Source organism: Carcharhinus amblyrhynchos, chromosome 17, assembly GCF_965287045.1.
Source record: "Carcharhinus amblyrhynchos chromosome 17, sCarAmb.v2.hapA, whole genome shotgun sequence".
NCBI classification, from domain to species: Eukaryota; Metazoa; Chordata; class Chondrichthyes; order Carcharhiniformes; family Carcharhinidae; genus Carcharhinus; species Carcharhinus amblyrhynchos.
The window spans coordinates 11,807,954-11,823,977 of record NC_137340.1 but is presented as its reverse complement, the minus strand read 5'-3'; the positions used below and the strand labels follow the sequence as shown (position 1 = coordinate 11,823,977).

The 16,024-nt window shown below is 41.5% G+C and overlaps 1 protein-coding gene across 1 annotated transcript in view; it reads left to right on the top strand.

The window, feature by feature from the left end:
• Nucleotides 1-3,218: 3,218 nt before the first annotated feature.
• Nucleotides 3,219-16,024, top strand: part of asah2 (N-acylsphingosine amidohydrolase 2) — a 92,264-nt gene continuing 79,458 nt past the window's right edge. Inside the window, exons 1-5 of the mRNA XM_080205247.1 lie at nt 3,219-3,324; nt 3,412-3,420; nt 8,121-8,126; nt 9,190-9,278; nt 15,135-15,278. Of these exons, the coding sequence (XP_080061373.1) occupies nt 3,219-3,324; nt 3,412-3,420; nt 8,121-8,126; nt 9,190-9,278; nt 15,135-15,278 (354 nt within the window). The remainder of the gene's footprint in view (nt 3,325-3,411; nt 3,421-8,120; nt 8,127-9,189; nt 9,279-15,134; nt 15,279-16,024) is intronic.

Below are 16,024 nucleotides of genomic sequence, written 5' to 3'. Positions count from 1 at the left end.
TTTCTCCTTGATCAATTTAAATAGTCCTCTTACCTCATGACCAAAAATCAATTTGGATTGAATTTAGTCGATTCATTTGATGCATCCTTCATTGCAAAAAAAAGTACAAATGGAATTTCTTTATCCCAATCCTCTGGATAATCCTGACTATAAATCCTAGAAATGTATGGATGGAGGGGGTTTCAGAAGGGCACAAGGGTGCGGGGCCAGCCCTGACAGACGGGGCTTAACTATTGGCAAACTTAGCAACTTTTGATTTGATTTATATTGTCATCCATATTAACATAAAGTGAAAAGTATTGTTTATTGCACACTATACAGACAAAGCATACCATTAATAGAGAAGGAAACGAGAGAGTGCAGAAATGTAGTGTTACAGTCATAGCTAGGGTGTAGAAAAGATCAACTTAACACAAGGTAAGTCCATTCAAAAGTCTGACAGCAGTGGGGAAGGAGCTGTCCTTGAGTTAGTTGGGACGTGACCTCAGACTTTTATATCTTTTTCCTGATAGATGGTGGTGGAAGAGAGATTGTCCAGGGTGCGTGGAGTCCTTAATTATGCTGGCTGCTTTGCTGAGGCAGTGGGAAATGTAGACAGAGTCAATGGATAGAAGGCTGGTTTGCGTGATAGATTGAGCTACGTTCATGACCTTTTGTAGTTCCTTGCAGCCTTGGGTAGAGCAGGAGCCATACCAAGCTGTGATACAACCAGAAAGAATGCTTTCTATTGTGTGTCTGAAAAAGTTGGTGAGAGTTGGAGCTGACGTGCCAAATTTCCTCAGTCTTCTGAGAAAATAGAGGTGTTGGTGGACTTTCATAACTATAATGTCAGCTTTGGGGGACCAGGACAGGTTGGTGATCTGGATACCTAAAAACTTGAAGCCATTTACCCTTTCTACTTCATTCCCATTGATGTAGACAGGGGCATATTCTGCTTTTCACTTCCTGAAGTTGATGACAATCTCCTTCGTTTTGTTGACATTGAGGAAGAGATTATTGTTGGAGGAAGCAGAGCTCGGATGCTTTTTATCTAATCTTATTTTGTTGAATGAGGGATTTCAAATTTACTGAAGGAAAACATACAGATGACACCCAGTACCAGATCAAGAAGCGGGTGGCATTCTCATTTTCTGAAACATGCCCAAATAATAAAAATGGATATTTAAAATGTTCCATCTTTCAGAGGAAGTAAAGGTGGAATGGATTACTAAACAGATGAAAACAAATTCCAAATGTCTCCACTGTACTTTGGACATATTCTTTTGATTTCTTTATCCTGAAAGGGTTAGTAATATCTGAGAGTGCTGATTTAGCCACTAGGATGCCTTTTAAACATGTTCCCTAATTCTTAGAGGCTGAAATGAGACACTGATTTTCAGCAATTGCGTTTTTTTCCTTCATTTAAGTTTTTTTTCTTAAATGTTTTGACTAAAGTGCAGCAGGAGGGTGGGGAGGAAATATTAATTTGTGCACCATCTGTCAGAGATAGATGTTTTATGCCAATAGTTCCTTTGAACACAAGGCTGTGGTCGGAAGGCAAGTAGAATACAGAGCATCAGTGAGATATTTAAGTCTCTGCTTATATTAAGTGGTCATTTTTTTTATCTGCTTCTTACCTTGAAGGCAGTCTCAAAGGTTTGGTGCAGCCAGTTAAAGAGTCATCCCCTGAGGTGCCTTTGTCATCTTTCTCTCTCCCTCTCTCTCTCTCTCTATTGTGCTGTTCTTCAAAGTTCTCATAGTGTTCTGGTGGACTTTAAAGCTTGAATTCACACGTCGCTACAGAGATCAATGTTCCTTCATTAAATATGCAGGCAGCTTCAGGTGGGACACAAGAGGGAGGAAAAAAACGGGGATGGTTTGAGAGAGAGATTTAAAGTGTGTAGGAAAGGGCGATGGTAGCATATTGGTCATAACATAAGAAATAGGAGCAGGAGTAGGCCATCTAGCCCTTCGAGCCTGCCCCGTCATTCAATAAGATCATGGCTGATCTGTCGTAGCTCAGTTCCACATTCCCGCCCTCTCCCCATAACCCTTAATCCCCTCTCTTATCAAAAACCCATCAACCCGCGTCTTAAAAATATTTAGCGAGGCAGCCACCACCACTTCAACGGGCAGAGAATTCCAGAGATTCATCACCTTTTGAGTGAAGAAGTTCCTCCTCAACTCCGTTCTAAACCGCCCCCCCTTTGTCTTGAGGCTGTGCCCCCTAGTCCTACTGTCCTTTCTGAGCGGGAAGAGTCTCTCCGCCTCTATCCTATCCATCCCATTCATCATCTTATACGTCTCAATGAGATCTCCCCTCATTCTTCTAAACTCTAACGAGTACAAGCCTAGTTTATTCAGCCTCTCCTCATAGCTCAACCCCCTCAACTCCAGCATCAGCCTAGTAAACCTCCTCTGCACTCCCTCCAAGGTCAAAATATCCTTGCGTAAGTGCGGCAACCAAAACTGCACACACTACTCCAGCTGCGGCCTCACCAGTGCCCTATACAGCTGCAGCAAGACCTCCCTACTTTTATATTCAATCCCCCTCGCTATGAAGGCCAGCATCCCATTAGCCTTCTTTGCCACTGGACTAGTATCTGGGGATATGGGTTCAAATCCAATTGAGTTCAAATTCAATTAAGGAGAAGCTAGGTCTGTAACAAGGATTCTGTGCTGGTTTTAGTTTCAATTTTAGAATGGAATTGCTTGAAGTCAGAGGTCTCATGCAAGCTTCTGAAACTCATTCTCTCCCTCTCTCTCTTTGAAAACTCCAAGACTGTTAACAAAGGTTAAAGCATTTATACATGTATTTTGCTAACTGTATTTAAAGTGCCTTTTTAAGTCTATAAGAGAAATTTTGCTTCATTGGAATGGTGATAGGTTAGCAGTAGAGTTTTTGTTTTCATTTTAAGCATTGCTCAACTGTTAGATGTTAAACAAATTCATTTTTTATAGTTAAGACTTTGTTATTCGATAAAGTTTGTTTCAATGAAAGCTCCCTAGTTTGTCATTAGAATCATGCCTGGAGGGAAACATCTTATTCTTACATTTATGCCAAGATGGAAAAATTGTTGGGATCTAGTCTGGCTTCAGAATATACATTGGGGTTTTGATTTGGCACCCTAACACTATCAGTCATTGCAGTGTTGTAATGCAAATTGCCCCTTTTTGAGTGGATTAGGTTACTACACTGGATCTAATTGTTTTATTTCTCATCAGGTTTGATCTGTGGAATGGGTTCCAAATGTACAACACTGGAAATTGTGCTGAGCGTGCTGTTTACGCTCATGACATTAGTGGCTGTGGCCTTCGTTGTTCTTTTCTTCGTCAATGATGAGGGTAAGTAGGTTAGGGAAACCATTCTCAAAGTGTTTTGACTATCGTGACTGGGGAAAAGCTCAACAGCAAATTGTGCTACAAAGTGAGAAACAAAATGTTTGCATCAGGAAGCTATTCCACCAATAGTTAATATTGTATTGTCTAAGAAACAACAAACCTGCATTACTACAACATCTTATCATATCCTGAGAACATTGCAAAGTAATTCACAAACAATTAGTTTGGAAGCGCAGTCACTGCTGATATCAATGGACACAGAAGCCAATGTACTCAAAGCAACATCTCACAAACGCAGGAATGAGTGACCAAATCATCGATTTTTGTTTGTTGTTTGAATTTTGCTCTGTTTGAAGCTAGTTCCGCAGGATGTTACATATCCAACCAAAAAAAGCAGATCAGACCCTTAACATGTCATCTACACAGACATTGCGATCTTTTTAATATAGAGTAGCTTCCAATATGGAATTGTTGGGGTAAAACCTAAAAGTCATCAAAGTGGGTTGGAACTTGTGATCTTAATTCAATTGAACCAATTGATTTTGACTTCTTTGTGCCTTCAGGCTGCGAAGCTGGTGTGACTGCATGATAGAAATCTGGTTGGGATGTTGTGCAAAAGGAAATCTGTTCCTGGCCCAGTTGTTGCAATCTGCAACTAATCTTTTGAATCAGGACTCGTTGAGTTCACCCCTATCATCCATAGGAAGCTAGGTAAAGGTGGAGGGGGTAGCACTTTAATCAAGGACGGCAGCTAAATTTGCAGACAATACAATGATAGATCAGAACGCATGTTGTGAAGAAGACAGATGGAGTTTGCAGATAGATTTGATAGGTGTAGCGAGAGGTCAAAAATCTAGCAGACAGAATATAATTTGGGAAAGTATGAAGTTGTTCGCTTGTCAGCAAGAATAAAAAAAAACAGTATTTCTTCAATGGAGAATGGTTGCAGAATGTCGAGATGCAGTGGGATTTGGATGTTCTTGTGCCTGGGCCACAGTTGGTTAGTATGCAGGCGCATCATGCAATCAAGAAAACTAATGGAAACCTATCCTTTATCATGAGAGGATTCGAACATAAAAGTAAAGCTGTTATGCTTCAGCTATACGGGGTATTAGTGAGACAGCATCTCAAATACCATGTGCTGCATTGGTCTACTTATTTAAGGAAGGATGTAAATGCATTGTAAGAGGTTCAGTGGAGGTTTACTAGATTGATATTGGAATGAGCAGGTTATCTCAGGAGGATAGGTTGGAAAGGCTGGGCTTGTTTCCACTGAAGTTTAGAAGACCGAGGAGTGACGACCTGATTGAAGTATATAAAATCCTAAGTGGATGTGAAAAGGATGTTCCCTCTTGTGAGTGAGCCCAGAACTAGGGGGTCATTGTTTTAAAATTAGGGGTCACCCTTTATAGGACAGAGATGAGGACAATCTTTTCCTCTGAGAATTGTGTGACTTTGGAACACCCTGCCTCGGAAGGTGGTGGAAGTCGGATGACTGAATATTTTTAAGGCAGTGGTAGATAGATTTGTTTTGAAAAGGGAATCGAAGGTTAATCGGGGTAAATAGGGAATATCAAACTCAACACAGGTCAGCCATGACTTTTTTGAATGACAGCATTGAGTGGAGAGGCTGAATGGCCAAATTCTCCTATTTTGTGTTTGTATGTTCAAGAAACAGGCCTTTGTGTTGATGAATACACTGGATCTTCAGTTTGCCTTGCCCAATAAAGGTATTTAGATCCTAACTTGCAAGCTTCTTCTATTTGTTTAAACTGGAAACTGTTGAATCATTGAAATGGCCTGCCAAAAGATCAGGTGACCTTTGCTTATTCAATGCAAACTATCACGCTTCTGGAAAGTTCCAAATTGAATAAGGATGGGTGGGGGCCTCCCCTTAGAATGGACACGCCGAGATGAATGTTATCTGTGGGATTTACTGCTGCCATTCTTCGAAGCTTACTCAAAGATACAGAGTCAATGGACTCCTAGACTCTGTGTCCAGGCTCACAGTTTAACAGCGGAAAGCTGATGAAACCAGTTATCCACAAGTTAAGAATGATGGGGCATTGGGGAGAGTTACAGAGCAAAGGGATCTCGAGGTACAGGTTCATAGCTCCTTGAAAGTGGAGTCACAGTGGACAGAGTGGTGAAGAAGGCATTCAGCATGCTTGGTTTCATTGGTCAAAACACTGAATACAGGAGTTGGGACGACTTGTTGAAGTTGTACAAGACATTGGTAAGGCCATATTTAGAATAATGTGTACAGTTTTGGTCACCCTATTATAGAAAGGATATTATTAAACTAGAAAGAGTGCAGAAGAGATTTACTAGGATGCTACCGGGACTTGATGGTTTGAGTTATAAGGAGAGACTAGATAGACTGGGACTTTTTTCTCTGAAGTGTAGGAGGCTGAGGGATGATCTTATAGAGGCCTATAAAGTAATGAGGGGCATAGATCAACCAGATGGTCAATATCTTTTCTCAAAGGTAGGGGAGCCTAAAAACAAGGGCATAGGTTTAAGGTGGAGGGGGAGAGATACAAAAGGATCCAGAGGGGCAATTTTTTCACACAGAGGGTGGCGAGTGTCTGGAACAAGCTGCCAGAAGTAGTAGTAGAGGTGGGTACAATTTTGTCTTTTAAAAAGCGTTTAGACAGTTAGATGGGTAAGATGGGTATAGAGGGATATGGGCCAAATGCAGGCAGTTAGGATTAGCTTAGGGGTTTAAAAACAAAGGCAGCATAGACAAGTTGGGCCGAAGGGCCTGTTTCCATGCTGTAAACATCCGTGACTCTATGAAAGACCACCATCGATCCCCAATTGAATATTGATGGTTCTTTACCTTTTCTTACCCTTGGAGAATAATTCCAATTAAATAATGCAGCAGCAGGCTTTTGAGAGTTGAAAATAAAAGCTTATTTCTTCTCGAGCACTTATCCTGAATTAACATCGCATACTGCATATGGATAATAACGGTGCACTTTTACAGATTAATGTTAATCCAGTCTCAGATTTACAATTTCCCATCTCCCTCATGATGGGCCATTGGCTTCTGGGATGGATTTGATCATTTGAAGTTGAAGTGAGGATCTCAGGCCTTGTGAAACATTGGTTTCACAGCAATTCATGAGTTTTCTTACAGTGGAATATCAAGGAGGTTGGTTCTCAGGTGAACCTTGACACTGGAGCAGTTTAGGTACGTTGGCTACTTGACTGTTGTGTAGCTAGTTTCAGAGTCTGATTATTGAAACCATTCTCGCTGGATAATGGCTGTTGAAAATGTGAGCGAAACTGACTCCTGACACTGAGATCCTTTATTATCTCAATGCCCAGAAGAGACCTGGGCAGACTGCAGAAGAACACTGGCATGACAGCAGCTGTAATGGAAACCTTTGCCTTTGTCTTTCAAGAACCATCAGTTGTCAGCCAGTCTGACAATCAGACTAACTACACAACTGTCAAGTAGCCAAAGTACCTAAACTGTTCCAATTTAGAAGTTCAGACCAATCTCCTGAATATTCCATGACAAGAAAGTGAAACCAGTACTTCACCAGACCCGGGACTCTCACTTCAACTTTCAATCATCAAATCCATTCCAGAAGCCATCGGCCCGCCATGAGGGAGACAGGAAATTGTAAATCAGAGACTGGATTAACATTAATCTTTCAAAGTGTAGCGTGAGATATCAATTCAGGATAAATGTGTGAGAAGAAATAACCTTTTATTTTGAACTCTCAAAAGCTGGCTGCTGCATTAATTGATCAGAATGCACACTCCAAAGGTAAAGAAAGAAAGCCCTCTTTCCAAGTAAAACATATGAGGTAAGAAAGGCATGTCTGCAGCAATCTGAAAACTCAAAGCCGTGTTGGTATCGTCAGTTAAGCCTTGTACCTGAAGAAGCTTGCATTCCTCGTAAAAACAACAGCCTTCTGCCTCGTAGATCACAACGCTTTGAAGTTTCTTATCATCTGTAAATTTTGAAACTTTGCCCAGTACACCAAAGTCAAGGTCATAAATATTTATCAGGAAGAGCAAGAGTTTGAACTCCACTACAGTCCATCTGCTAGCCTGGAAACGTCTATTGCGTTACATTAACCATTGCTTTTTGTTGCCTGTCACTCAGCCAATTTGTATCCATATCGCTATTCTTTTCATTCCATAAGCTCTAACGTTGCCCACAAGTCAGTTGTGCAGCATTTTATCAAATGACTCCTGGAAGTCCATGTATATCACATCAACTCTATTACTCTTGTCAACCTTCCCTGTTCATCAAAAAACTCCAGCAAGTTAGTTAATCCCTATTTACCATTCACAAATCCATGCTGGCTCTCCTTAATCGACCTGCATTTGCCCTAGTGACTCGTAATTTTGTCCTGAACTTCATTTCTAGATGATTCCCCACCATTAAGGTTAAACTGACTGGCCTGTAGTTGGTGGACTTATAAACAAGGGTGTAGAATTTGCAATTTTCCAGTTGTTCTGATCCTAGTTAAACCTCCAAATTGTTGACAAGATCTAATTCGAGACCAATAACGTTTTGTTTGAAATGTGCACAGTTTAAGATTTAAGATTTACTCAGTGTATAGAACCTGAAATTTCCATGGGTTTTGAACAAATAAAATTAAACTTCATTGCCCAAAGTCAGAAAGATAAAGCAATTTTCAATATCAAAATTATACTCTAATATTCAGGACTAATATGTGTACAAGCAAACTGTGGTCAAACGCACCGTTAAAACTACACAATAAATGGCAGATTTGACCAAGACAGAGGCCATGGATTTCTCAACAATCATCCAGATGTTAGTAATACTGAGTCAACCAACCTCACTGAAACTCTGTCTCTCACTTGAGAGATTCCAGTCTCTGTTTTGAAGGTCTAACTTTGGAATGCTGTCTACAAGTCTGTCCAATTCAGACACTATCAATGTCGGTCTACCTCACAAAGTTTCAATCTCGTCTCTCACTCTCCCCTGTCTGAGGTGCTTGCTGACAATTGCATTCCACTCCAAATTCCTATTCCTCTTCCTGGACTGGTGTGCTAGGCTCAAAAAAAATGAAGATGTCAAACTGCACATGTGCCGCTCACACCTGATCTGTGCAAAAGCTCCAGGATCCATTAGGATTTGAAGTTCCTGACTCCTGCTTTCAACCACCAAGGTAAGTTTGGTCTTCGTGACACAGTCCTCTGGCTATACCCTGTGTCAGTCCAGAAGAATAACAGCAGGGCAAGTGGAGAATTATAGCCAGTGACAATGAGCGTATGAGCTCCATCTATGATTACTTCATTGAGGAATGCACCACAAATTGACCAGCTTAGCCGGTGTCACCTTTTGCACCCAGAATGACCTTGAGCTGTAGAAGGTCTGTGTTACAGATTGCAGTCAGTGCTATTTATGCCAGAATTTCCTACAATCCACACTGGTGAAGTGAGACAGTAAGGCTCAAGTATAATATTTTTGGTCCTGTTAATTTCATATGGTCTCTTGGGTCACCCCCCCTTCCTCATTTTTTTTCCACCAACAGTGACAGGTTTCTCTGCACTGACTGTAGTTTCTCCGATGGCCCTCCAGCTAGGAGTAAAAAATTCAATATTGTCAGAGCAAGTTTGTTCAGAGTCTCTGGGCAGAAGCACAAATCCAGCCTGGTATAAAGTTGTAGTTAACTGCTGAAATGTTTGTCCTTTTAGTTTTCCCCCTCCTGTCGGGGGTATTCACAAATTGGTGATTGAAGATCTGTAAGGTATCTGGGAATCGCACTGTACCGGATTACCGCATGATCATCTTGGAAAGCTGATCAGAGTTCAAAGATTTTATTGAAATTGATATTCAATCTGATGTCCTTTGAAATTCTTCGTCTTGTGTTACAGGTTCAGAACCAACAGAAGTACCGCGAAGCTATTATCAGATTGGTGTTGGCCGCGCTGATTGCACTGGTCCAATAGCAGACCTACCTTTGGTACGTTAGTTTGTTTGAATCACTATTTGTTCATATTAACTATTCTGTAACAATATAGGCTTCCCTTTCACCTCTTGCAGACTCCCAATGCCATGTATCCAATCTGTGTAGCCTCCAATCTGCTCCATGCATGATACGCAGTGATTCTCTTCCTCTGTTGGAAACGATGGCATCTTCCTCACTGCGGTTAGCGACCTGGATGTGTGTTGGACCAAACACTTGCCCTACTGACCTTGTTCTGTTATCCTTCACCAAAGGAAATAATTTTCCTTCCTCGATTCCAGTGCATCTTTCTTTAAAAATTCATTTTCAGTACCTATGTTAGATCACCCTTAATCTTTTACAAGCCACATTTACACAACCTGTTTCATAATTTAACACACAAGGTTCTGCTATATATCTGCACTGCATGACCTTTAAATTCAGTATATCCTCAGTTGATTGAGTGTAGTGCCCAGAACTGAACGTAATACTTCAGATGGGGATCTGACGAAGGCTGTTTGCAACTGGGGTCTCTCTTCCTTCCCATTGTATTCAAACCCCATTGAGATTTGCCCCAACATGCCCTTAGCATTCTTGATTGCCTTTTGTAACCATAACTTCTGGGGATTCTGCTGCCACATTTCTCTAATCCTTCTCACTCCCAGTTTCTCAAATATAGAACATAATCCAATTTCTCTTACCTGACTATGAGGCAGTTCTGGCAACTCCTTCAATCTAGTACGTGTCTGCATGTACCTTCTTCCTCCCATCAGCAATATTTGCTGTGCCTCTTTATATAGGGTCATCTACAAACATGGATATACAATTTTTTATTCCTTCGTCAGAGGAATTAGTAGAGCAAATACGTCAGGCTATGGGGTTACGGCCTAGGTGGGATTGTTGTCGATGTAGACGCAACGGACTGAATGGCCTCCTAATTTAAATATGCGGAAAAGTTGACGCCCTGTTTCAGATCCGCGGGAATGCTGCAAATCACACGCTGCCAATCGGCCTATTATTCCTACTGTCTCCTACCTTCCAGCCAAGTTCCACCTCGTATCACGAGGCTGCCTCCAATTCCTTACATTTCCTTCTCATAAGTCAGAGAATTTGAGAGTGAAGGACTGTAACACTACATTCTGCACACTCTCTTGTTTTCTTGTCTATAAACAGTATGCTTTGCATAGCATGCAAGAAACAATACTTTACACTATATATTAATAAATGTGACAAGAATAAATCAAATCAAATAAAGTCTTAGTTTTGTCACTGCAATTTTTCCTACTTTCGTTCCGATAAATCCTTGTACAATCCCTTTGACTCTAGGATTGTTTTATTTGAGATACTATGACCTGTTCAGTAGCTTTGTACAAAATTTGGTTTATTTCCTTGTTTTTTTTTAATTCAATGTTTGTGTATAAACTCAGAAGCTCAGGTTTTCATTATTGTTCTGGCTGCCTTAACTCCCAGTTTTCAAAATAAATGTTTCCACACCTCCAGATCCTACTGCCCCTTCAGTCTGTTAAGATTCTGACCAGGCAGTGTATAGGCGAGGCTTTGTGGCTTTTAAAAAAGAACTGAAATGATAGCCTATACATGTTTCTCTGCCTTGTACGGGACACAGCACCTGCCAAGTTTGCTATCCTCCTGCGTTCTTCCTCACAGTTGTTAGACAGTTCCATACATTTAGCCAGCATTACGTTTTTGCAGGGTTAGGATGACTCCTCGCCAGAAACCTTAGATTGTGCAGGTGTAGTGAGATACGGGGCACGTTGTATGAAGGATTAGGGCAATGCATGGTTTCTCCACACAGTAAATATATGACAAAAAGAATGTATTGGGGCGTTTACAGAACTGAGTGAGTGATGTTATACAAACTGTGCTTGGAACTGGGATAAGCACCAGCATGTGAGGGATCCTCCTTTGTGGAACATTCCAATTAGCCACCCCCTAGTCTAACATAATCAGCAAGCCATCATTCCTTTTGCATCGACGTCCAAAACATAGAGAAGAAAAGCCTTTGTCCAGAAGAAAAGACGTTGTGGAACAGCTTCTTGAGATATTCCACTGACTAACTCTTGCTGCTCTAAGCTTGTGTTTTGTCCTTTTCTCATTGCCCTATCCAAGCTATTACATTTCTCTTGAGCTTTTATGGTATCTTATCAAGTGCCTTCTGAAAGTCCAGGAAGAAGAGACATTGCGCTCACTTTATACACTCTGATTGCTTTGAAAGCTTTGAGTAGATTAGTCCAGCACAGGCTACTCTTTACAGCTCTGTGTTGATTCTACTGGAATGGCCCAAACCTTTCCACATTTTCACTAATTTCATCAGATATAATGGTCTGGAAGTTACTCGATACCTAGACAAGCTGAACGGGCCTACATTTTCCTGGGTTATCCATCTCTCCTTTCAGGAACTGGCGTTTAGCACTTGCTGCTACTATAGGGACAATTTGTACTTAAGAAGATTTTTATGGTTTATAATTCCTGCCTCTACTATATCCTCAATCCCTCTGTTATCTCTAGCAGCATGGTGGCACAGGCAATGCAGTGGCACTGTGGTTAACACTGCTCCAGGGACGCAGGTTCAATTCTGGCCTTGGATGATTCTGTGTTGAGTTTGTGTCTTTGTGGGGTTCCGCTTTCCTCGCTCAGTCCAAAGATGTGTAGGTTAGATGGATTAGCCATGGGGTTAAGGGGAAGGGGCCTGGATAAGATGCTCTGAGAGTTGGTGCAGACTTAAATGGGCCAAATGGTCTCATTCTGCACTGTAGGGATACGGTGATTCTATATGGCTTTACCTACACTATATGGACTATAATTTCAAGAACGTAGCTCACCGTCACCACCTCAAGAGCTATTAGAGATGGATAATATTAGCTTATCCAGTGACGCCTGCATCTCGTAAATTAATAGAAAAAGACATGTCTAAAAACATTTTAATTTTCCTTTTCATTTTCTAAAAATAACTTCATTTTGAATCCTAATGTTCATTAGTGGCAAATCTGTAGATGTCTCAGTCACCCACATTGTTCCACTCCCATTCAAAATGAAGGCAAAGTATGTATCAATACATTACTCTCAAGTACTAGATACTATCTCCAGATTGTCCCACCCCTCCTTTGATGTCCTTTTACTTATCGTACTCTTTAAAAGCCCCTGCCTCCCCCACCCCCAAACCTTTGTTGCCCACTATTATTTTCACGTGCTGTCTCTTTGCTTTCCTAATCCCTCTCCACTTTGCATCTCTACTGTGCTGCTTTTTACTCTAATCCCTCTGTTTATCCAGGGAATCCCAGCTTTTGACAATCCGCTGTACTGATTACTCGGAAGTGTTTACCCTGCCCTATATCCGTGTGGTTATTAAATACCTCCCCCTGCTGGTTTGGTGTTTGTTCCCGTCAGTGATTCTGGACAGTGTGCTCTTTCACATCACAGAAATAAACTTGTTCCCAGTTCAGTAGTTATCTTGACTTTGCATTTTCCTTTTTGTATTTCCAATGTGAATCTGGTTCTCCAATTATCTACCCAGTGGTCTCATGTGCATCTTGTTTTCTTAGTACTAAATCTAACATTGTGTTCTTCTTAGATGTATAACATTGTGATTAAGGTAATAATCTAGGATGCATTCTAAAAACCTTTCCTACTTTGACCATAAAATTTGCTTCCAAAATAATATCATCGCTATGTGTTAATTCTATACAGATGGACTCTATCTGAGCAGCATTATCAATTTACACCATCCTTTCAATCGCCTTATCAATATCCTTAAATATCCAGGCCATCACAACACACTCTCCCTCCCTTGAAAGTTATTTTGCCAGTTTAGTTTAGTTCAGTCCTGTCTTGTTTCTGCCACTTTTCTACAAACAGTACAACATTATTTAAAGTTTATTTATTAGTGTCATAAGTAGGCTCACCTTAACACTGCAATGAAGTAACTATGAAAATCCCTTCGTTGCCACACTCCAGCACCTGTTCGGGTGCACTGAGGAAGAATTTAGCATGGCCAATGCACCTAACCAGTGCATCTTTCAGACTGTGGGAGGAAACCAGAGCACCTGGGGGGAAACCCACGCAGGCATGGGGAGAACGTGCAAACTCCACACAGACAGTGACCTGAGCCTGAAATAGAATCCGGGTGCCTAGGGTTGTGAGGCAGCAGTGATAACCATTGTATCCTGTTATTGCAATTAGAGTCTCTTGTTCTCTATTTCTAACATTTTCTTCATAAATACATAAACACAGCTCAGTGCCTTTGCTTTCCATCTCAACTCTTTATCTACGTTGTCAAGGTTAATGTTTTTTTCCTGTAAAACATTTGGGCTGACTGTTTCAGACTCTTTCACTGTACTTATTTTTAAATACTTGCTGCGTGGGGATTTCCGACAGACTCTGAATTTGGTTTAAAACTCCCGTCCACAGCGTTCTCTCTTCCTGCTGCTAGGTTACTGCTGACAGCTTTGTTCAGGTGGAATCTGCCCTCTTTATCTCTTGATCTTCTGTACCAAATCTGTCCACAGATTAGAGACCCTTGCTCCCTGCTTCCCTCCTGCAATCTTTTTCAACCAGCTGCCCCAGATTAGCCTAAGTGCAGTTTTAAATAAGTCATTCCATGTTTGGGAGTGGTGAAATTGCCCTATCATTTTGGGCAGAAGATTTCCATCTTCAGTCTTTGAACCTAATCAACAGTGCAAACGCAGACATGCTCACATGCGTGAATCGGCATGCTTCTCACGAGAGCATTGCTTTTAAAATAAAAATACTTAAGAACATAAGAAACAGGAGCAGGATTAGGCCATCTAGCCCTTCGAGCCTGCCCCGCCATTCAATAAGATCATGGCTGATCTGAAGTGGATCAGTTCCACTTACCTGCTTTTTCCCCATAACCCTTAATACCTCGTGCTTTAGACTCAAACCCTGCCAGCAACTCCTCTGACAACTTCCAAGCTCAATTCATGTCCAATCCTTCCAGCTGTCAGAGATATGGTTGTGTTGAAAGCCATGTCAAGGGGGAGGAAGAAAAGTGTTTCTCCCACTATTGCACCTCGCACTGTTATAGCCCCAGCTGGTGCACACGGAACCTTTTGAAGCTTGATCGGCATTGGGCAAAAACGTAATAGTTATCCGATACAGGGTTCCCTTAAGTTTCCCAAAGCTTATGTAGGCTCCATTCATTCATTCGAATAGACGAGAGAACAGCACTTGGTACAAAATTTAAAAATAACTTATTTTATTGAGCGGAAGTTAAAAGAATTAAATTAACATGAGCAAAGCAGAAAAGAGCAAGCAAACTTGGAGAGATTGGCTTTTATTGCCAGCCGCTGTACTGATCACGCAGTTCCAAACTATATTTTAATCCTTGTCTTGTTATTGTGAGTGTCCTTCGCAGTCTGTCACTGTCTGGAGAAAAGAGGTCTTACAGCTGATGTTATCAAAATTCTTTTGCCTGTTGTGTAATCTCCAGGATTGCAGTCAATTTGCAGCTAACCTTTAGCCTTCTGAGTTTTAAAATGTAATCAAGTTTAACAATGTTAGTTAATTCCTATGGTCTAGCTTTCAAATGTATTTGCATAGGCAGAAATATCTTAAAAATGAGGTCTTTGCATGAATACAGCAAACAGGGCGAAGATCTCTCAGCTTACAAAATAAATTTCTCTGAACTACAATTAAGTCGCTCTGTAAACACCAGACTTGCTACACCTCAAAGGAGCGAAGGTGACAGAATCAGCTTTTTGCACTGGCAGTGAGAACTACCAGGTGAACAACAACTACTAACAATATGAAAGGCCAATCAGTATCATTCTGATGTGAATCAAAGGAAAGTGCCTCATGATTTTCAAGCAGTAAACACTTGCTTTTGCTATTGTGCAGATGGGATATGCCAATCCGGAGCAGACGGCTGCAGGCCTCCATAACCGCCTATACAGTCGAGCTTTTATTGTTGCAGACCCAAACAGGACAGTTGTGTTTGTCAGTGCGGACATTGGAATGGTATCTCAGAAGCTCAGATTAGAGGTAAGCATGAGCTCTTGTACCCACCTCGACTGAAGTATTTCCTGCTTCCTTTCTGCCTCTGCAACCTGACCTCAGCTGTATTTTAATGATTAGTGGGCCCTTCAGAGAAAGGTGAGCAAACCTTTCAAATGTTCCATTTCTGTGGTACCAGAAGAGTATTGCAGGTTGCTGCTGGCCTGGGCTCTTCCTGCCCCACCCCCCCCAACTTTGAAGTTGCCTCCATCCTCATCCAAAATCAAGAGCATGGGCCATAGAGTCATAGTGTTTACAACACAGAGAGGCCTTTTGGCCCAACATACCTTTTCTGGGCATCACGCATCTATCAATTTCAATCCCGTTTTCCAGCGCTTGGTCTGTAGTCTCGTATGATATGGAGTTTGAAGTGCTCATCTAACTGCTTCTTAAATATTGTTGTGGGGGGGGTTCCTATTTGAGGCAGTGTACCAGATTCCCACCACCCACTGGACAAAAAAGGTTTACCTCAAATCTCCTGCTCCTTACCTTAAATCCATGCCCTCTGGTTATTGAGCCCCTCCATTGAAGGGAAAGTTTCTTTCTACCTACCCTATCCACGTCCTTCAAAATTTTGTACGTCTCGATCATGTTCCCCTTCAGCCTTCTCCGCGTTAAGGAAAACAACCCCAGTCAATTCAACCTCCCGACGTCGCTGAAACACCCCAGCCCAGGCAACAACCTGGTGAATCTCCTCTGCATCCTCTCTGATGCAATCATGTCCCCCTTCATAG